Here is a 24,061-nt window from a genome sequence, read left to right as displayed (position 1 = left end):
ATTAGGGTCTTGGATATGTCAAAGATTATTAATAAAATTGATGCATTGCATTCGTTTTTAGTGTCAGATTTAAAATTTTGCCGCATGTTTGTGGCAAAAATGTACACGTGCAAAAAACTGCCATAAAATCCTCGTACATCAGTATTTTTTTGTATTTTTTATTCCATGAATCACTTTAATAACTTCAGACCTGTTCAAAACGAACAAAACTTCAGTAATTTTCAGGATTTTAAGCCTTTAAATGCCAAGTTTGAAATGTTTTTTACAAAAAAAGACAAAACCTGAATTATTTTCCATAAAATAAACAGTCGGTTGAGTCTTGGATCTCAAAGATTATTAATAAAACTGATTTGATTGCATTAGTATTTTTTATGTTTACGTGATTCATGGGAAAAAATATAGATGTATGAGGATTTTATGGCAGTTTTTTCTGTGTGTGCACTGGACTTCAAAGATTTGTCTAAAGAGAAGACGCCTGAAAAATGCCCGAGGAGGAAATAAGTGTTAATACTCTGAACCTTAAATACCTGCTCTCATACTCACCTGGATGATAACACAACACAACACAACCAGGTGCTAAAGGTTTGATTTCATGAGATTATTCATTGTTTTGCAGCTATGATCAGTGTGAATCTCGTTGTGTGTAGGAGGCGTAGGTTGTGTCTCGTAGATGCAGCCGCTGCTGCTGTTTAGTGTGAAACTAAAAAACTCAACAACTGGAATCAAACAGCCGACGCACAAAGAAAGCAACAAGGCTGGTTCCCTTCCTTCCTATGACCCTGTTAGAGGCAGAGTGGATGTTTGTCATTCAGCCGGTGGCTAAAGAGTCGAGTCGCTGCGCTGCTCCGTCTCCATAATGTGTAACCAGGTAACCGCTCGCATAACAACAAAACACAGATTGTCAACTTTGTATTCAGAGCTTGTGTTACTCAGTTTCCACGATTAACGGCTCAGTTTGATTCAACAGCCAGAACAGAGTCAAGGGAGGGAGGGAGGAAGGAGGGGAGGAAGGAAGGAAGGGAGGGAGGGAGGAAGTGGAGATAGGAAGGGAGGGAGGAAGGATGGAAGGAAGGAAGGAAGGAAGGAAGGAAGGAAGGAAGGAAGGAAGGAAGGAGGAGGAGAGGAAGGGAGTAGGAAGGAAGGAGAGGAAGGAAGGGAGAGGAAGAGGAAGGAGGTAGGAGGATGGAGTAGGAGGAAGGGGAGGAAGGTGGAGAAGGAAGTGGAGCTAGGAAGGAAGGAAGGAGGAAGGAAGGAAGGAAGTGGAGGTAGTGGAGGAAGGAAGGATGGAAGTGGAGGTAGTGGAGGAAGGAAGGAAGGAAGGAAGGAAGGTAGGAAGTGGAGGTAGTGGAGGAAGGAAGGAAGGAAGGATGGAAGTGGAGGTAGTGGAGGAAGGAAGGAAGGAAGGATGGAAGTGGAGGTAGTGGAGGAAGGAAGGAAGGAGGGATGGAAGTGGAGGTAGTGGAGGAAGGAAGGAAGGAAGGATGGAAGTGGAGGTAGTGGAGGAAGGAAGGAAGGAAAGAAGGAAGGAAGTGTAGGTAGCGGAGGAAGGAAGGAAGTGGAGCAAGGAAGGATGGAAGGATGGAAGGAATGACAAAAGGAAGTGGATGTAAAGGAAGGAGGGATGGAACGAGGGAAGGAAGGAAAGAAGGAAGGTGGAGCTAGGAAGGAAGGAAGTGGAGGTAGTGGAGCAAGGAAGGAAGGAAGGATGAAAGGAAGGAAGTGGAGGTTGTAATTCAGCCTCAGAGTTTTTACTGGAGGAAAAGTCAGAGGCTGATAAATGTTGATGCACGAATCAGCCACTTGGATCAAAAGGACCAATCAAAGGCGACTTCGGTTAAATATGTTAAATACTGAGGACGTGTCATGTGTTTCCATCAGTTCTTAGACGTGAAACGTTGTGTTGTTCATGTTTCTACGAGCCGCTCGTCGCTGGAGGCGCAGCATTAACGAGCCGCCCGGTGATTGACGACCACTTCATTAGGTGATATGAAATGAAGGAGCGAGAGGTGGATGAGGGGGAAAACGTAATGAGGCCACGGAAACCTGGAGCCCCCCCCCCCGAGCATCTTATCGGGAAATGAGGCAGAGAATGAGAAAGTTGAGCCAAAACTGAGACACTCTGGTGTTTCTGGATCCTCTGGGGTCCAATCAGATGCAGCACGTTCAGGAGCGACTGCAGCCTTCAGATAAGAGGCTTCCTCGGCCGACTGATAGCTTTGTTATTCCGATAGCACGGAGCAGTTTGTGTGCGCAGCAGATTGTGGCTTTGTCTCAAAGTGACAGAGTCGCTTAGAGGCAACGCAATTAGACCCAAGGACACAGAGACGTTGTTGTTGTTCTTTTTCCTCTCCATTCACCCTCTCCTACGCTTTGTCATTCATACACCGTCCTCCCTGTCCTCCCCCCGTCCTCCCCCCGTCCTCCCCCGTCCTCCCCGTCCCCCGGTGCATCGGTGCATGTTCAATGTGCAGAGCAGTAGGGACAGTTTGTCTTTGTAATAAAAAAAAAAATCCGGTCAAAGCAGGAAGGAAAAAACAGAAATGAGTGAAGTGGAGATTGTGCTAATGCGGCGCTAATGTTGGGAGGAAATCCAGGAACAATGATACTTGATGAGATTTCTACCACTGCAGCTCTGAACCTGTTTTCGCCTGAGGAGCGTTAGCTTGACAGTACTGGGTCAGGACTGTGCTTCCCCTGATATTTGTTTTTTTTTTTATTTTATTTTATTTTAAAGCACCTTTTAGATTCGGGACCTTTAACTGTGGACTGCACACCTTATTAAAACACACTGTATTAGCATGTATTTCACATGAATGTTTCCTTCAGGGAACTTTCTGATTTTAATTTGCTCTTTTTGTATTTGTATTGGATTTATTTAATCTCCTTCTCGGTCTAAACGCATAATAACATGCACCATTATGAACATGTAATACAACAAATACACAAATAAAACCCCAAGCAATTATATGAGAATGTGATAAAAACACAAATACAGCAAACATTTCATTTAGTTCTTCTACTAACCTCACCACTTCAAGACAGACACACAACCCAGGTGTCATATGAAAGCAGAGATGCTGCTGATGATTTTCTGTGTAACAAAAACTCAGAGAGCTAGAAGCCAAAGAGCCGCGAAAATAACATACACAAAATCATAAAGTTTTGTGATTAAAATTTATATCCCAGCTCCAAAAAAACGCTGCTAATAGCTTCTCCTATGACTCAGATCGTCATTGGTGGTTGTTACGGTAAATTTGAGCATAGCGTTCAATTCTCTAGACTCTGATTGGTGAATAAAGGTGTCAATCATTAAAATTGACCAGTTGGTTGTCGAGATATTCTCCTTTGAGTTCCTCCTTTTCACTGATGTGTCAGTGGAACTAAATTAGTTTTTCAGACTGGTGCCTGAGAAAGGTCAAAAATGTGACAAAAAGCCATAATTTGTGATTCCGTCTGGACATAAATGGGCTAAAACGTCTCAAAAATTGTTCAGATTCACCTTTTTACCATCTACTTTTGCACAGTTACTCGTCAGATTTTACTGGGCCACTAACCCACATATCAGAGGTGGTTTTTACTCTAAATAATATGTTTTGGTATTTTTTAGGCGAGAACAGAAATGTATATTTTTTCCAGGTGAATCTTCTTTTGTATCAATCTCACTGGTGTTTGTGTCACAGGTGACCAAAAATATTCATAGAGCCCTTAGATATAATAAGATATCACACGTTTATTATTAAGACATTTTTGTATCATTTTCATGTTATTTTATAGTATCATATCGTATCGTATTGTACTTTATCGTATCATATCAGATCAAATCGTACTTAATCGTATCTTATTTTATTCTGGTCATAGTTTATTGTATAGTGTGGTTTCATATTGTGTCGTATCTAATTGTATAATATTATCGTAGTTTATTACATTGCATCACATTGCGTCTAATCATATTGTGCTGTATTGTATCGTGTAGTATCTTATTGTATTGTACTTTATTGTGTCCCGTCTCGTTCCATCTTAAATAAGGTTTGACCAGTAATACTCATCCATTCACTGTTTATTTCAGCCCACCGTCCCGTGAGTTTTTACCGCCTCTAACTTTAACTTCCTCTCCTCGTTAAGGTGGTGGTGAAAACTCGTACGGAGTACCAGACAGAGAAGAAGAGGCTGAAGGTTCCCAAGGTGGAGGAGTTCACCATCAGCTTTACTGACGGGGTTTCTGAGAGACTGAAGGTAAAGAACGACCTCATACTGCACTGAAAGATTAGAAGATAATATAGAGGCAGAACTTTGTTCAATGATTCTCCTTCAGATGTATTTAGTGACGCTTAGTCGAGGCTTTACCCTTTAAGTTTAAAACCACTGGGGATGGAAACTACTCAGCTCCTGCATGTTAGACAGATATAAAAAAAAAAAAAACATTCAATTAATATTATAATTATACGATGAAAGTTCAGCAGCTTGTGTTGATGACGACTGGGATGTATGAACATCTATTGTAGGGTGCACATATAAACCCTGCGTCCTCATTGCTGCTTATTCTGCTTCATTTAAACCCGTTGTCCTCGTTAGTGGACGCTTCAGTCAGCCATCTAGTGGAAGCAACGGGTCAATACAATAGACGGTGAAAACATGAGTTTCATTGGATTTGTTCTACAGACGATCACAGGACACAAGCAGACGAGGAACAACTTATTTATTTATGCTATTTATTAATGTTTCTAGTTTGAGCAATGAGCTACAACGTCACTAATTAGCAAGTACTCGTTTGAGGACGCTGGGACTTCATTGTTCTGTCGTTGCTTGGCTGTGTTTAGGTATTAAAATAAACATTTTGTCACACATTTCTGACTTTATTATCATATAAATAATGAAATAATCCCAGTGTCCACATATGAGGACGTAGTTTTTTTTTCAAAAACTACTACTTCCTGTTTAAAGATGATGCTTAGTTTTTATGCTTCTTAGGTCCCAAATACCATGGAGAAATTAAAAACGCATAGAAAACTAAAGCTCAGGTCTCAGGAGGTTAAACACAGGATGCAAACTTTACCACTTTCTAGTTTAATCTACAAAAACTGGTTTGTGGATGAATAACAAATACATTCTTAATCCACTTACTTCTTTTATGGTAAACTCAATTTAACTCGTCGTGCACACAGACATGTGTGAAGTCTCACGGCCTTTCGGGACCTTTTGGAGGAAAAAGCAATGACTTAATGCAGACTGTGTCTAGAACAGGTGACTTGAGCAAATCCGCAGCCACAGTCTTGTTTCGTTCTCCAGCCGTTAGCAGGGACCAAAGAGACCCAGTGGTTGTCATGGCAGCAAAGAAAACCTCCCTCCATGGCAACCCCAGCCAGAGAGAGAGCCGGGGAAGGAGGAAAAGTGCACAGGCAGCGAAGTGCTCATCCTGAACGCTGCCTTAAGAGCAGGACATGGAGGAGAATTAAGACACCGGGATGCAGAAGTAGGCCGCTGAAATCTGTCAGGTTGAGGCATACATATTCACAATCTGTTACGCCGAAGCAACTGCTGCCAAGGTTAAGTAGCAAACTGTGCCTCTGCGGTATTTCAGAAACCGTGAGATGAACCCGGTGTCCTTGCAGCGCGGATAGAGAATCTTATATTAAAGAGTCTCATCCGCATAGAAATGATCTAGTTTGTAGCCCAGAACAGTCCAGAGAGAGAGTCTCACACATATCACACACAAACTGAAGCGGTGGATTTAAGGTGGGGATTTCAGTTGGTTGCAGTCCTCGACTTCGCCACTAGATGCCACTAAACCCTCCACGGTGGAGCTTTAATGCAGAATTAATCGGGAACATGTGTCGTGTTGCATATTTGAAAGAGCTTGTCTTTTTGGTTTTGTTGGATTTTAAGCCCCAGTGGGTTCATGGATGTGTCTGTGGGTCGGTTTTAACAATGACAGCGTAGCATTTAATAGCATTTAGCACGAAGCGCTGCGCTGGCTGTTCTAAAGCAGCTCTGAGAAAAGCTGCAGACTCCTCTGGCTCACTGTTAAGCTTTTTACTGTATGATTTGCCGGACCTGTTTTTTGGGAGAATTGCATATGTGCACTGATCAGCCACAACATTATGACCAGTGACACGAGAAGTAAATAACATTTAAACCATATAGTGACAGTTTAATGTTCTGCTGGGAAACTTTTGATCCTGGCCTACTCTTACTTGTAGCACACACCTAGACCAGTCACCTACACAATATTAGGAAGGTGGTCATAATGTTATGCCTGATCTCTGTATATTGAATGCATGGGCATCAGTATGTTCTTGAAGGCGACCTTCTAGTATCGTTCTACGCTTTATAAAGGTGCACAGGCTATACACGATATCAGGAAGGTGGTCATAATGTTGTGGCTGATCGTCGCTGTTTGTCGAGTCAACATTTTTGAAGATTGTTGCTCGTCAGACGTCTGTTACTGTCCTCCGTCCTCTCTGACCTGGCGACACCACGTCAGCTTCAGTTAGTTTAGGCTGAAACGTTTTTCACTCGTTTTCGTTGCTCGACTGACGGAGCTGATTCTGCAGACGCACACACACACAATCAGACACACACACACACTCAGACACACACACACACACACACACGGTGCTGCACGCTGAGCAGTGCAGAGCAAACATTTCTGGATGAAAAGCTTGCACCTCTCTCCTCTCTTCAAAGCGTTGCAGATTGTGTTGATGGATGAAGAGCTCAGGGTGTTAAAACGCTCTCTAATCTGCCTTGTTGTTCCTGCCACTGCTCTCCAGCACCTCCTGCTCCTTTCTCTCCTCTCCTTAAATGTTTCTGCTTGCAGAGCAAATTTATTTATTTTTTTTTATGCAATGCAGCTTTATTATTATTTATAAATGTTACATTTTCACATATTTAGCTGCAGGTCCCGTCCACCGTGGTATAAAAGGCCAGAGTCCTTGCTTTCTGCAAGGAAAGAAGAAAAACAGGAGCGAGGAGGAGTTCAAATAAAAGAAAATTCTCTTTAACTTAACCTCCTGAGACCCAGGCTTTTATTTGATGTGCAGTTTTAATTTCTCCAAGGTATTTGGGATCAGTAGGACCAAAGAAGTATGAAACCTAAGCATCTTCTTTGAACAGGAAGTAGTAATTGTCAAAAAATACTGTTTATTTTAAAACCTGAACAGAGACTAATACCTAAGCAGAGACAGAACAATGAAGTCCCAACGTCCTCAAATGAGTACTTGCTAATTAGCGACATTGTAGCTTGTTGCCTTTGATAAAATGTGTCAATTTTGCACATTATATCAAACTAGAAGTGTTAACAAACATTAAATAAATGAGGTAAATAAGTAAAGCGTCCACTAACGAGGACAATGGGGTTTAAACGAAGTAGAATAAGCTGCAATAAAACCTAAAAACTTAACGTCCCCATATGAGGACGCAGGGTCTCAGGAGGTTCACGTCAGTAACAGGTGATACAGTATATGTGGTTCCTGAAAAATTCTCCCTCTAGATCAAATCCACGTGTCATCACTTCTCCACCTTCCTCCTCTTTTTCCATCGCACACCGTCTGTCGTGTACACTCCTCCTCCTCCCTCCCTCCCTCTCTCTTTTCCTCTGTCATCCTAATTACTCCCCGAAGACTCCGGCTGCAGCGGTTGTTTTGTTCCACGAAGGAACGTTTCCCGTCTCATTAGCTCAGTAAAACGTCACCGAACCTACAGAGGACGGAGGAGGAGACAAGGAGTGATGCAGATATTCTGGATAAAAAGCATCAGTGCATCAGAATTAAAGTGTGATGAAGCGCATGTGTTAGGTTGAGGTGGGAAATTTCAAAATACAAACGATAAAAGTGTTTGAACTTAATCCGTTAATGCAGCACTAATGTATCCTGCCTAATTCCCCCCCCCCCCAGACAGAGGACCTCTTCAGTACTCGCTCTAAATCACGATGAAAGCACAGAAACCAAACGTCTGAAGTCAGCAGGCTGCATGACTTTGCCGTAAAACATCTAATCCATCACACAGCTGCAGCCGCTCTCATAAAAGGAAGAGTGTCTCTGGAAAAAAAAAATAAAAAAATAAAAAAGAAGTGAATCCTGAAGAGAGGGGGGGGGATTAGTCTGGCGCAGTGGGACATGCAGGTGCACAGATTGATGATTGCGTTTGCGTTTTGTCCTGCTTCGTTTCTGGCTCGTTGTTTGGGAAACACAGTGCATTTGGCTCCATTTCACCTCCCTTTAAAAAAAAACAAAAAAAAACCCCACGCTCACAAACCCGGAGCTGCACGACGGCGCCAACAGCATCACGGCCGGAGCCAGAGGAGGTTAGTCGGGCTGAGCAGGAGGGGGGGGGGGGGGGGGGGGGGGGGGCATCCAAAACAATTATCCCATTATTACCTCCAGATAAAAGCTGCAGTCGCCCACCTACACAGAGGCAACTTCATCAGGTAATTACTGCTGTGGGTTGAAGCCTTCCTCCTCCTCCTCCTCCTCCTCCTCCTCCTCCTCCTCCTCCTCCTCCTCCTCCTCCTCCTCCTCCTCCTCCTCCTCCTCGCATTGTTGTGGATGACTAATAGTTCACTGATTGTAGGGAGTGTTCACAGCCTTTGTTTTAAAGCCCTCACACTGACTCACGCCCACACTCAGATCCAGGTGAACAATAGAGGGAAGAGTCGGCCGGACTCAACGTCGAGTCTGAGCATCTGAGGGAGGAGGACACGTCTTTATTTCTCCTCTGCTCCTCTGCTCTAAGGGTGAACGTTGGTTGGTTGGTTGGTTTTCATCCAGGTTCAGACCAATAGAAAATAGTTATTAATTCCTGCAGGATAGATTTATATGTAGATTTAGGTTTAGATGGACATTAATGATCCGCAAAGAAAATTACTTAGTAGCTAAAAGTAGCTCATTTGCATGTTGAATAAATAAAAGACAAATAGGTGTAAGATGAATAAATAAATAAATAATAAATAGAAATAAAATAAAAAAGGAAAGGAGCCAAATAAATTAGTTTTATTAAAACAAAATAATATTTTTTTAAATAAAATAAAATAAAAATGGAGTCAAATAAAATAAGATTTTTTAAAAATAAAATAATTAAAAATTAAATAAAAATGGAGTCAAATAAAATGAGATTTTTTAAAAATAAAATAATTAAAAATCAAATAAAAATGAAGTAAAATAAAATAATTAAAAAAAAAAAAAAATAAATAAAAATGAAGTCAAATGAAATAATAATATACATGGAATATGACCAGGAAACTTTTGGACCTTCACTGGTGTGGATGTTACTTAGATATGTAGCACCTACCTGGACCAGACCAGACCAGACCAGACCAGGACTAGGACCAGACCAGCATCCATCTCCAGCAGGATGGAGACACAGAAATGATTTAGGAACAACTCAACAACATAAAAAACAGCAGGTGTTGACCTGATTCACTAGATCCCAAACTGATCCAGTATCTGTGGGCGGATCCACAGAGGCCCCTCCCCTCTAAGACCCCCCCCCATTAACAACATTCATCCCCCTCATGTCCATTCTCTGATGAGTCACCTGCACAGTATCAGGGAGGTGGTCATAATGTTATGTTCCCACTGTATCAGGTGAATGTATTTATGCCTCCAGGTTTTCTACCTTCATCTGATCTGATTTAAACATAATAATCCACTGGAATTACTCCGACTATGATCTGATCCTGTTCTTTCACCATGAGGCTTCTAACAGACGTAACCGGTGACCGAGGTGTTAACCTGCTCAGTGGTTCCCACACCAGCTCCTCATCGTCCTCTGTTTTTTTAAGACTTCTCCCCCTTTCACCTGCTTCCTGTCTTCATCCTCCATCGTGTCCCAACAAGTCGACCCTTTGGCAGCATCGTTCTCTCGCTCTCTCATCAGACTCTTTCCGTTTTTTTACGCCTCTTCCAACACAAACACGCCCACGTTTCTACCTGCGCCAGCGCCCGCTGGCAGAGACTCACACACGTCTCATTGTTCAGAAAACTGGCTCCTGATAAAATGAACTTCACAGACGTAGTGAAGCTCTGGGCTGCAGAACGTCTGTAGAATATGACTGGTTCAGTTTAGACATCGGCTGGATGGACGGTTGTGTCGGCTTTGTGAGAAAGTCAGAGAGGAAGGAGATGCTGCACAAGTAATGGGGCTGTAATAATGTTAAACCTCCTCCATGCATAGTATATAATGTATATTTAATTTAATCTAATGGTTTTATATGATTTTTCATATTATTTTAATATTTTTTATTTAGTTTATTATTATTTTATTTGATTTATTAGTATTTTATCTATTATTATTATGACATATGAATAAAAAAGGAAGTCAAGTAAAAAATATACATATTTTTTTCTTATTTAATTTAATTCATAATATTCAAAATATTTTATTTTATTTATTATTATGCTTTCTTAACTGTCTTACATTATTGAATTTTTTTTAATTTTTAATTTTTAGTATTTTTTGTTTCTTACTAGTGGTTTTCTAGCGTTTTTCTTTTTAGTGTTATTATTTATTATTATTATTATTATTTTTTTTGTGCAACTGAGCCACAGTGACCAAGTAATTTCCCCTGTGGATCAGTCAGGTCCATCTAAGTCTATGTGAGACTTGAAACACAAACACAGTCCTGGAAAAGTCGATCTGCACAAACCCAACAGCCTCAAAGTCAAACTCTCAGACAGAGACAAAGACAGAGACAGAGACAGAGACAGATGCTCTACTTCCTGTTTCAGATCCCGTGTGAAGTCAAACCTCTGAGGACGTTTTACTTCAGTCTCGGTTTCAGCTGATGTGAATACGTGTCCATGAAACCCTCAGTCTCACTCTTTAGATATCGCACACTCACCAGGAACCTCCGAATAAAATTCTGATCACATGTCCTGGTTCTGTCTCAAAGGTCAAGGCGAAGAGAAAAAATCCAATTTGCGATCACACAGAACGAATCCTGAATCCATCTCACGTTTTCAGACGAGGACACGGAGGCGGCTGCATCCGAACTCTGCTCCTGGATTTAATAACTCGCAGACTTAAAAAGGTTCCTGAGGGTTTGACTCTATCGAATCTCACATTCTGACCTGATGACACGATGTCACCTCAATGGTCCGTTACCGCTCCGTAATTTTTCATGTCACTAATTAATACTCAGGTTTGTTGAGGCAGCGTTGGTTGATTGATCATCATCCACGTCTTTTGTTTGTCCTCTGAACGAGCATTAGGTCCAGGAAATAATCTGCAAGATAGATTTAGATGTAGATTTAGACTTAGATGGACGTTATTGATCCACAAGGGAAATTACTTGGTTGCAGTAGCTCAAAGAAAAAAAAAATACTGTTTAAAACAATGAGTAAAAAGAGAAATATGTGTAAGATAGTTATAAATAAATAAAATTAAAAAAATTATGTCAAATAAAAAAGATTTTTGGATAAAGTGACCAAAAGTTTTAACTAAAATAAGAATAAAAATTAATTTAAATTAAATAAGATTTTATTTGATAAAATAATTAAAACTTGAAAATAAAATTAAGTCAAATAAAATAATTTAAAACTTAAAATAAAATAAAAATGAAATCAAATATATTTAAACTTAAAATTAAGTCAAATAAAATAATATTTTTTAAATAAAATAATTAAAATGTTAAAATTAAATAAAAAATATAAATGTTAAAATAAAATATTTAAAAATAAAATAAAAATACATTGAAAAAAAATAAAAAATAAGTCAAATAAAATAAAACATTATAAAATAAAATAATTCTATATTCAAAATAAAATAAAAATGAAGTCAAATAGAATAAAATAGTGTATGCAAAAAAATGTACAAAAAATAGTGACAGAAGTAAATATATATTATGTACATAGGAAGGAATAAAGTGCAGTTCTGTATTAACATTAATAACATTAATAATAACCATAGTGGAGCTGGATCAGAACTGACCCTCTTTACTGATGGATTGTCCAGCAGTTTTCCAGTGTCCTCCCGTCCCCTCATGTCTCCAACTCTTTCCTAATAACGAGTTTGGACTTTTGAACCAGTTTTATTCGATCCTGCTGACGTCCTGTTTCAGGCCACAGCTCCCTGGTCCTCTGTGGATCACGTCTCACCAGTAATAATAAAGCTTCTGTTTTATTCTCCTCCAGTGAAATTTCCTTCACTGGTAAAGATGAATTTTATTCATCAGAACTTAAGAGGAAGAAAACATTTCTTATGCAGTTTAGCTACAATTAACCACGTAGCTATTTAAACCGAAGGCTTTTGTTTCGGTGACATTGATTTATCTAAAGATAATTCCTCCTGAATATAAACTCAGGACTCAGAGACAGTTCTGCTGCGTCTCTCAGGTTCACGACCCACTCGCTCTGCAGCCGCACAGACCTGACAGATAAAAACTGAGACGTAAAAAAAACAAGAAAAAAAAAAAGATGTTTGAAATGATGAAGTGAAGAGAGGAATCGAGCGGCCGCTGTGCTTCCCCGTCCTCAGAGCCAGAGTCCTTCAGTTTGACAAGCTGAGCCATGGGAGCTATTAGGAGGGAGACGGACGGTGGACATGAGTCTGACCCTCCACGTCTCCTGTCACTTTAACGTCTGTCCTCCTCCTCCCACACTAAACGCTGCATGTGTTAGAGTCCGTCTTCCTGCTCGGCTGCAGCTCCACATCACATATGACACAACACATCAACACACACATGTTCCTACCAAACACTTAACAACAGCAACAACAACAACAACGGCTCCAACATGAACCGCGGTCAGTGTTTGAGTGACAACCTGAAGCTTCCAGTGTTTATATTCAAATAAAGTTCAAAATAAGAGTAAAAATCCATTTTTTTAAAGTACACGTCTAATTTATTGATATGCATGAGTAAAGATAAATATTCTTTAATTATAATAATTACAGATGATTGTGTTGGTGCTGAGTGATGAAGTAAATTGATTAGTTTGAGTTTCCTCGTTAATATATTTTGTTTAAACCACAAACTTTCTAATATTTTTTTGCGGCTTTATCATAGACAAGTGTTAAAGCTCTAACGTGTTTGTGGTTCTGAAAACGGTTTAGACTCATCTACACGTTACATTCACACGAGTGATGTCTGATACCACGATTTCCTTTCTGATACCGATAAAACTCAGACCGATATCAGCGATACCAATCCGATACCTTGTGTAAATTCTCCCTAATGTGTCTGGTGAACCTAAAAAAGAAAAATCATACAGAATATAAGACTATTTATTTATTTATTTATTCTAAACTCTGAAGTATCTTGAGGCCTCATTCACTGTGTAGTCGAGCTAGCATCGGTATTTCATTATCGATCAGCGCATCACTAGTTACTAAGTATCGCTCAAAATCAAGAGCTGGTTCTTCATTAAAAAATTAAGTTCATGTGTATAAATTATAATGAGTTGATAACTTTAAACAAAGTATATTATATATATACACACACAGATATTTCTTCCTTTATTCAACATAAAGTTATATTCAGTTTGCACAACTTAAAGTTTATTCCAACTTAGATCAACAAGTTATTGTACAAAAAAAATGTGAAAAATAAAACTATGGTAACAATTTTCAAAAGCCAATGCATTATTATTATTATTATTATTATTGTTTTAACATGTTAAATGAAGTTTGTTTAACTTAAATACACGTGTAGAGGACAAGGCCAATCATCCTTCTACTAAACTGAGTTAGTTTAACTAACATAACTAGAAAAGTCTTGTTGAAATATTTTTTAGAGTCCAGTATCTTCACTGCGAAAGCAGCATCACTAGAAAGAAGTCAAATCAAATCTGGGTTAAGCTTTTTTTTGTTTGACAAAAATAACGTAAAATAAGCACAAATTTCTCGTCTCTAGAGTTTTTTATGACAATATAAGACGAGTTTGTCTGATACGAGCGTTTTCTCCTTTTCTCTCAGTATCTTGACTCAGGTCACGTTGAGCTCAAGGTGAAGACGTAGTTTTCATCATCTATTTTACCTGGAGCTCTTCTCCTCCACTCTTCCCTCTCTGAAATCTCTCCATCTCCTCTGTAAGGACACAAATCCTCCCCATCCGTCCCGTCCACTTTTATTCCTCACGTTTCTCCTCTGACCATCGGCGTCGATGATCAGAGATGAACCAGATTTTATTGACTTCATGCGTCTGAGTCTATGCAGAAACGTTAAGGACCCAGGAGACCTGGAGCTGGGGGGGCGTCGGAGTAATGAGCCTTGTCCCGGGATGTAAACAGAGGGTTTTCCTGCTCCTCTCGTTAATAACGTCTCGTCTCGTTTAGTGAAGAAGCAGCTGATTAGCTGATCTAATCCAGATGTTTAGCTTCTCCCCTGAGACTCGTTACGCCGCCTGTCTGAGCGCGTCTCCAGATTATCACAGCCGCATTTAGACTCATGTGTTTAAATTTACACAAATTTACACCGACCAGGCAGAACATTACGACCACCTTCCCGCTGAATGTTGATCAGTTTGGGATCTAGTGAATTTGGAGGCCGGCTGAGCTGTTCCTAAGGTTCCTGAGGTCGTGTTTGCTCCAGGGCTCAGACTAGAAATATCATATCACGATTTCTGTGACCAAAATGATCACGGTTATTATTATTAGTTCAAATAGTACTTAAACACACACTGACATCATTTAACCAAATTATAAAACAAATGAAATATAACGTGAGGATGTAGCAGCTATAGCATCGCTGGGTTTATCTGCTGCACGTTCACTCATTCATATTATTATTATTATTATCATTATTATCTGACGTTACTGCTTCAAAAATAAAACACGTCTCACTGTTTCCTTTACGATTTGTTTTTAACACTGAACGTTTTCTTCTCAAAATTCACCGGATCTGTGTCGGACTTCCTGTTTCTTTATCGTTAATTTTAAGGATATAAATATAATATTCTCTAATATACAGGTTCATATTGGAAGCGGAGCAGAAACAGACCAAACATTCATAATTAAGTGGCAGCGTTGGTACAAAGCAGAAACATGTTGCTCTGCTGCTACGTGTCAATGACATGTATCTTTACAGAAGTAACGTTGGGTAACAATTAAAACTTCAGTTTCTTTTGTCGACAAACTATAACAAACCAGGACGTTCTCGTCTGTTCCTAAGTCCAAGTAGAAACAGTGGAGAATGTGAAAGATAAATTAACCTTGTAGTCGCTGTGTATTAGAAGTGTTACCTGTTTCATGCACGGCAGCGTCTCAGGGACTGAGTTCAGCTTCTCTCCAGAAATGAGCTGCATCACTGTGAATTATTCCGCGCGGTAACAAGACACAGGTTTAATGATAATAAAAATCTGGACGGTAATAACGAACCGTCTGGAATCTTACCACAGTTTATCATGAAACAGTTACATCCCTCACAGAGACGTTCTGGGTGAACGGAACGAAATGTGTTTACTTCTTTACCTGAACATCTCAAAATCTGAACTGAGAAAGCTACTCTACACTTCAGAATATAAACTCCCTCCACCTGAGTTCAAAGGTCTTATTAACACAATGTTGACTGAGTCGATGCTTCCAGGTTTTAACCGGTAAAATCTTATAGTTTCACATGTTTACGTTTCATGTTTTGGTTTTTATGTCCTGTCTATTCATTGTAACATTGTAACGTTGTGCGACTGTCTCGGCCAGGTCTCCTTTTTAAAAACAACCATTGATCTCAGTGGGACTAACCTGGTTAAATAGATAAAAATAGACGGTCTGGTCTGGTCTGGTCTGGTCTGGTCTGGGTGCTACATGTCTGACATCCACACGAATGAACATTGACCTTCACTTCTCCTGTCAGTGGTCATAATGTTGTGGCTGTCTTCCAATTGCAACTGTGAAATTTATAATCATCAAATTTCCAGTGTCCTTCAAAACTGGATGGACAAAGCTCACAAAAGACTTTATCATAAAGAACTGTGATAACTAATAACAGTTACTTATGTGAAAATGTTGCATGTGATTTTTAAGGAGATAAATGAGCTGATTTAAAAGTGTTTCCTGCATCTAAACGTTCTTATTTTCCGTGTGAGGTTTGGACGCCGTGTTGTTGCCGTAGCTGGTTTGGATGAAGGGAAACATTGTGCAGCTCTGACTGTGGAGGCTGCAGAGGACGTTCAAGTGCAACGTGCTTTTTTAGCTCGTGCATCTCCGTTAATCCGTCTCCGTCCTCGTGTGTGTGGCTCCACTGAACGAGCTGTTTTCTTGATTGCGCTGCACAGTGACCTTTTTCCACGAAATGGTGGCTCAATTATAAAAACTCCTCACGCTCACAAAAAAAAAAAAAACTGCATGAGCGCTGCACAAATAACTCGCATAGTTTCAGAACCTCGCTTGCACGCTGTTTTTCTCAAGTTTGGCATTTTAACAGGTTGCGTTTCCGGCCGGTGACGCGATGCATCACGACAGCGCAGAGTGTTTGCACTTTGTTGCCTCACGACTGCTGCAGCCGCGCTCGTCTCAGCCGGATAACCTGCTCCCCAGAGACCAAACCCCCCCGACGCAGTCTCCTTGACTTCCCTCTGCCCCGGCTCAGAAACTCCTCTCCACAAAACAGCGTCCGCTTTTAAGACTTGTCCTTTTATGCCACTGACTGAAGGAGGAAGACAGAAGCTGGAGAGAAGTTACCGAATGCAAATCGGAAGCAAATCCACGGCAGACGTGTGCTGTTAATTCTGTCGTCTGTCTTCTCAAATACACCATAACCACATGCATCATAAAAGCAGCGTTTACTGTAAAGCCTTGAAGTGATGACGTCTCTGGCCTCATTTAGAGAATCTGCACAGTTATATTCCATCCACAGTGACCGAGTTTGTATTTTGCTCCAAGGACACGTGGAAAATAAAACCCTCGACCTTTCAGTTATCAGCTCTAGTCTTTAAGCAGGTGTCATTAACTTCATGCTCAGAGAGCGGCCGGGAGAGGATGAGAGAGTATTTCATTTACATTTCTCTGTAGCTGGATTATCCCCGACTTAAACGCTTATACATGTGAGTACATCTACTGTACGTATATATAGACACATATATATACAGTATATAAACATATACAGTATGTGGGCTCAGAATCATGGACACAACCAGCGTTGGGCAAGTTACTCCAAAAACGTAGTTTATTATTTATTATTGTTACTCTCATTTTAAAGTAATAAGTTACATTATAATATTACTGGTCTTTACTTAAATATGGATTTTGCATTCTCATTAGATCTTCAGTGCAGCTCATTTACACGTCCAGTAGAAGGTGATGTAAATATGGACAACCAACTCTGCCATAATTAAAAATAAATAAATAAATCACTTAATATCTGAATATATATGCCCTAAATAATTAAATAAATAAATACCTATACATATATACCATAAATGCTACATATTTATTTATTTGTTTATTTATTCCTTTATTTATTTTTTAAATATGGCAGAGTTGATCCTCCATAATGTGGAATATTTACTTTATTATTTTATTTATTTTTAGTCCTCCAAACTATATCGGTGTTTTTCAGGTAGTTGTAATCTATATGGCATAAATAAATAAATAAATACCTAAATTTATGCCATAAATTTTATTAATTTTAATTATGGCAGAGTTTGTCCTCCATAGTGTAGAATGGCACAGTGACTAAGCTAGGCTAGGCTAACGCTAACAACAGAACAATATAATGACGGCGGTTTCGGCTCATAGATGTGACAGACATACTGTAAATGTAGGTGTGTTCATACTGAAATCAGTTTTACTAGAAGCTGCTACCGTATATATTGTAACCGAACATCTAAAGACACAACGAGATACACAACCTTATTTTTTCCATTTCTTTCCCTTTATTCTGTTTTATTCAGAGAAATCACAGGATAATGAGGCGTAGTTTATGCTTTCTTTCGGTTACTAGCTCTAAACATTAGGAAGGTGGTCATAATGTTATGCCTGATCGCTGCAACGTTTTCACGCATCGTCGTGTTTTGTGTTTGTGTTTTGTTTTTGCTGCTTTTCCTCCGTCTGCACCTGGATCTCCATCATTCGCCGCTTCCTCGTCTTTTCCTTTATTTCTCGCTTTGCTCAGATCTGTTATCAGTTTTTCTCCATCGTGCCCCCCCCCTCCCCTCCCCCCTCCATCCTACGCCCACCTTCCTGGCACACAACAGCACACACTAACACACACTAACACACTAACATATTCTCCTCTGTTCCTGCACTGACTCTGAGGACGTGTCTGTTCCTCCATATGTCCTGTCAACTCACAGCACAAAGTGTGTGTGTGTGGGTGCTGTGTTGCATCCTAACACGCTAAATAAATAAAATAATAATAATAATATGTGGACATCAGCGATGCAGGAACAGGCTGTGAAGGAAAAAAACCTTTGAACTTGGGAGGAACCTGCATCTGTAAATAATTAAAGGGAAACTCACACTCACACAGTCGCTCGCTTCCAACAGACGAGATACAAAGTTGGAGATAAACAAGCAGAGTGAGTGTGTGTGTGTGTGTGTGTGTTTGTGTGTTGTGAGAGGGTCATTTATAAGATGTCGTCACCTCTCGACCTCCTGGTTTGTGGGCGACTGTTTTGAAGCCCAGCGCTCAGCGATCGGCCGTCGCCATCTTGATTTGTTGTTTTTTTTCCATTTTTAAACTTAGCTGCAAATATTAAAATCATTCATTGTCAATCAGTCGTTGGTTTCAGTTCATTTTGAGCAAAAAATTAAATTAAAAAAAGCAACAGATTCCAGCTTCTCGTTTGTGCTAATGAGTGAGTGAATGCTAATTAGCGAGTCCACCATGTCGAGGGCTTTTACGGTTAATTAGATCCGCTCTGAAATGAGTTTTATGAAGCCTTCAAGCTGGAAAACCGTGTCACTGTTCTGGGCGTTTCTCATAATTTACAACAACGTTATACCATTTTTCTGACTTTGTTTGACTTTAACAGCAAAGTTGTCACAGCTCTAAGAGGAGATGTTTGTATCTCCACACGTATCGTATCTTAAACGATTAATTAAAAACTCACTGACAAGACAAGAAATGGAGGCTGAAGTCAAAGTCTCCCTGACATCTCAATCCTCATATTAATTACTGAATCTGAACAGTAACCAAAAAGTGTTTACGCATCAGACTATTTCTTGGCCTGGACCAGTGGCTTCCTGGAGTCTGCGCTGGTTACCTAGCAACTGGTCCCTGGATAGAAGCTCAGTGGTATTAATCCTCTAATCCAACGCAAATAAACTCTATTCAACTGCTGCTTGTTTCCGGGATACGATCTTTATATCACACTGTATATAATAGTAATAATAATAATAATATTTATTTATCTGTTTAGCATAAGACCCTTTAAAATGCACATATAAGGAGGAGACCAGGTCATTTAGAGCTTTAAAAACCAATAAAATACATTTAAAATGATATAAGTGAATTGTTCATTGTGTTATTGTGACAAAGGATGAAGCAGTAGAATTAAAACATGTCAAAGAACTCAATTTCTTTTACACATTTGAGTTACTTTGAATAGACTAAATTAATAAAAGCTTAATTATAACCTCATTTTCACCTCATTTTCTTCTGGTTTGGTTTTGTTGTTGTTATTTCCATGTATGAAAACAGTGTGAACCCACAGGATGAATTTCTTCTAAATATAACAACTTTCAGTCAGTCAGTCCAACCTTTAGTTACAGATCTGATACTTGTTAAGGACACATGCTTTTATAGGACATACACCGATCAGCCACAACATTATGACCACCGAAAGGAGAAGTGAATAACATTAAAACCATCTTGTGACAGTTCAGTGCTCTGTTTTTCATTCATGTAGACGTTACTTCGATAGATTACTTTATTCATCCCCGAGGGGAAATTAGGTAAAACATGTAGCCCCCACCTAAACCAGACCAGACGACCTCCTCCAGATTATGAATAATGAGTTCAGATAGATTTTATTTTATATTTCATGGATTTACGCGCCACATGGCCGCGGTCGACGTCGGCCTCCACAGGGATTTTTAAAGCGGCCGTTTGTGTTCGGTCTGTTCTCGCCCGAAGCTGCTGCCTCTGTGGTGCATCTACAATTAAAGTCTAATTGAACGTTAACAGCGTCTGCGTTTCAGGGTTAATCCCTCTAATCTTCTTCCATGTATGCGCCGTGTCATGACCTAATTTTAGGACCCATTAAAGAGTGAACGGTGTTATCAATGTGTTCTGTAAGAAAAAGCGCGTTTCTTTCGGTAAATAATCTGCCAGAGTGACAGTTTTAGACAAACACGCGATGTCCAAATCTCCTCAGTCATTAGCGACTTCTTAATTTTCTGTTTCAAAGTGTCCACATGCATGAATCCCTCTTTACTGCGTCCTCTGTGATATGATATGAGGAGATTTACAGTAATCCCTCCTCCTAATGAGACGTTTCATGTTCATCACAGTTCAAGAAAAATCTGTCATTCCACATCTGAAGGCTTTAACCTCCCGAGACCTTCTCATAGTTTGGTCCTCTAATGGGAAAATGGTTGAAACCCATTATATAGATGGGAAATTTACAAGAAAATCATGGGACATTAGTTGAATCTGATCAAATACAGTAAAAATGTCAAACATCACTAGTTTTCTTCTAAATGAAACGCTAACAACAGCCAGATTAAAAAATATGGTTTGAGTGGAAGTCAATGGGGCAAGTTTTCCGACACTACATAAAAAATACTAATGCAATCAAATCAATTTATTCTTTGACATATTTATGACTCAAATTACCACCTACTGTTTATTTACTGTATAGAATATTTCATATTTTCAAACTGGCATTTAAAGGATAAAAATCAAGTACTGAAATTTTGGTAGTTTTGAGCAGATCTGAAGTTTTTTATGAGAAATAAAGTGGAAAAAATACTGATGTAGGAGAATTTTACAGCACATTTTTACCGCGAAGGGTCGAGAGGAATCAAGAATCAAAAGTCTTTATTGTTATTATGAGAACATCCCACACGTAGATACACGAACATTTAAATAACGGTTAAAAAAAACAAGTAACAAATATGTACAGGGAAAATGTAAATACTGTAACAATGAACATAAAGTGCATCACGACGAGAGTGTAAATGACATGTGAGAGTAAAAGACACTAGATTTCAAAAATTAAACTGAAGAGAAGAGTTCCTGCAGAAATTCAGGCCATAAGACACAAAAACAAAAAAAATGCAACTTTTCTAGTTTAATAGCACCAACGATTAGCAAACGTTCGTTCATGATTTGCTTCGTCTTTGCGCAGCCACGTTCACCTTTATAATTTGTTACATATTGGCTGTTTTATTTTAATATACAGTGAAATAATCCCCATGTCCACATATGAGGACATAATATTTCTTCTTAGGTCCTAATAATCCTTGGAGAGATTAAAAATGCAGAGCAAACAAAAGCTTCGGGTCCGTGCGTCCTCGCCGCGTACGTATAATGAGGGAGGTGTGATTTACGACAGAGCGCGAGGTTGTGTCCCCCAGTTGACTCCAACCAAACACTTCATCTCTTAGCTTGCATGTTCCTGGACACCTCCCTCCCCCCCATATAGCGCTGATGGAGACTGATGATCACACCCGTGTGGAACCGGTCTGACGTCTCACTGAGACGGATCGTATAGGGGGCGGTAAATGAGGACAGGTCTTAAAATGGAAACAGGAAGTAGGAAGATTATTTGTCTCCACTCGCTCACCGGGATAAATGAGACATTTTAATGTCAGCGTTTTATTCTGGAGCACATGGGGAAGGAAGGGGAGGGAGGGGGGGCGGCTGTACACCTACAGCTATCCTTTGCTCTTGATTTGAATAATTCTAATTAAATGCTCACTCAGAGGCGCCCAATCACAGTGTCAAGTAGAAAATAGGAGGAAACATAAAATCCTTTTATATGTTAATCTACTTAACTGCGAGTGTTGTCTCGCCTGCCAGCGACATGAATATTTCACACCTCAATCTGCACCGTTGGCAGCAGCAGCTACACAGAAATAAACGTGTTATTTCCATCATTTCAGATTAGCTCTGCTTTGGGCTGATATTAGGCCCTTTCCACAGCGCGTAATCATTTCCTGATTCCGTACAAATGCTCATCCAAGCGAGCGCTGATGATATTTCATAGCTCCTTGTTGTGAAAAGTGACCAGAACATTTCAGTTTGTCTTTTTATTTATTTATTTATTATTATTTTTTTTTGCAGAGCTGCTTGCAGAAAATATAATCCCTCACCCTGTTTACTTCCTTATTTACCGTGAGAACGTTTTTATGTCTTCTGCTTTTTGGCCAAAAGAAAAACTCCTGGAGACTTTGAGAAAATGGATGAAAGCTTAATTGATTTCTCTTACTGACATGGGAGGACGGGAAATCTTTTTATTTTATTTCACTTAATTTTTTTTTGTGCAGGAAGGATCTTGATTGATTTGTGTGAAACCACAAGAAGTCCACCAAAGAAAATCTATTAAGTTGAAACAAACGTGATGATGAATGCTAAAGTAAAACTGTGTCCAAAGAACACCTAATTATTATTATAATGTGATTAATTAGTTCAGTTCAACTAGTTTATTTCAAACTAAACAGACGAGGGCGTAACAAACAAAAACAACCACATCGCTTTGAAATGGGGATGGAAGTAACAGAGCTTTTCTGTTTTACTTTTTAAGGACTCCTCAGAGCGGTTTGTTGCTGTAGGTTAAAGTTTCCTTTTAAATTATATTTTGTACGACCAAGGATTCTTCCATAAGCTGCGGTAAACTCTCTCCAGAGCAAATAATAGTTGTATCGTCAGCAAAAAAAATGATAAATTTCATGAATTTTGACAATTATTACAAACAGTATCGGGCCTAATATTGATCCTTGGGGTACTCCACATTTGATTTCTTGGATGTATGGTTCCTAATTTCCTTCTCTTTTCTTAAATAATGTTATAATTATTTTATTGTCTGTGGTGTCGAAAGCTTTTTTTAAGTCGAGGAAAATTCCTATGACAAACTTTTTTATCAGTACAGGTCGTTATTTCCTCCTCATTTATTTTAAAATCAGTTTTCTTTCTGGACTAAATCCTTGGTGGGAAATATGTTATTTGTTCCATTTCTATTTCTTCTGCCATTTATGATTTAATGTGATTCAGCTTTAATGGTTTTAAGTGGATCTGAATTATTTATCCCACTTAAAGCTCAACATTAATGGAAACAAACATAGGTATTTATGTAGTATCTATAAATAAACGACTGCGTACAACTTGCAAATGTTCCAGGAAGCTTCTCTATGACACCAGCGACTGACCTGATTTCCTACGTTTCATTTGTACGAAGGACGTCAGAGAATTCTGGATTCAAGCTTTTCCTGGGCTCAAATAAATTAGTTATTACAGTTCGTTATGATGATGTCTTTTGTGAGCTTTGTCCATCCAGTTTTGCAGGTCACTTGAACTTTGACGATTATAAATTTGCAATTAGAAGTCGGCTACAACATTATGACCACTGCAGCTTGACACAGGCACACACACAAAATCATGAAGGTGTTGACCTGGCCTCCAAATTCACTAGATCCCAAATTTATCAAGTATCTGTGGGATGATCCTCTCCTTCCCGATCTAACAACATTCACCGCCGAGTCACCACAATGAGACCTACACAATATTTGGTCATAATTTTTTGCCTGATCATTGTATCAGAGTTTCATTTTGACTTTAATTTCATTTTATCCTGTACTGGTGTGTTTGCTTGGTGTATGTGTGTCAAAATGTCTGCAGAGGAACAACGTGTACTAGAGGCAAATGTCAAAAAATAAATTAAATTAAATTACAAAATAAAAGAATGAAAGAAAGAAGCGGAGAAGTGACGTAAATGATTTACGTCGCCCTCTCAGACACACGAGATTCATCCGAACGAAGGCGTCATCGTGTCCGTGGAAACGAGGTAGTTTTTTTTTTTTTTAGCAACGTCACAACTTGAGTCATTCATCACACAAGTCAAGAGGAACATGTCGTCTCCAGGAGGCGTTGACCTCAGTCAGCAGCTTCTTACCATTTATTATGACCACACACAGCGGGACACATCGTCCATCTGTCTCACTGTCTGGCTCACATGTCCTGACCAGCCTCT

The 24,061-nt window shown here is 39.4% G+C and overlaps 1 protein-coding gene across 1 annotated transcript in view; it reads left to right on the top strand.

Annotated features, from left to right (window-relative positions):
* nsg2 (neuronal vesicle trafficking associated 2) overlaps positions 1 to 24,061 on the top strand; it is a 35,945-nt gene that overhangs the window by 6,302 nt on the left and 5,582 nt on the right. Inside the window, exon 3 of the mRNA XM_047607799.1 lies at positions 4,123 to 4,233. Within this exon, the coding sequence (XP_047463755.1) occupies positions 4,123 to 4,233 (111 nt within the window). The remainder of the gene's footprint in view (positions 1 to 4,122; positions 4,234 to 24,061) is intronic.

The sequence above is a fragment of the Mugil cephalus genome, chromosome 15, assembly GCF_022458985.1.
Source record: "Mugil cephalus isolate CIBA_MC_2020 chromosome 15, CIBA_Mcephalus_1.1, whole genome shotgun sequence".
NCBI classification, from domain to species: domain Eukaryota; kingdom Metazoa; phylum Chordata; class Actinopteri; order Mugiliformes; family Mugilidae; genus Mugil; species Mugil cephalus.
The sequence above is the reverse complement of the archived record's forward strand: the minus strand, read 5'-3'. Positions and strand labels throughout refer to the sequence as shown.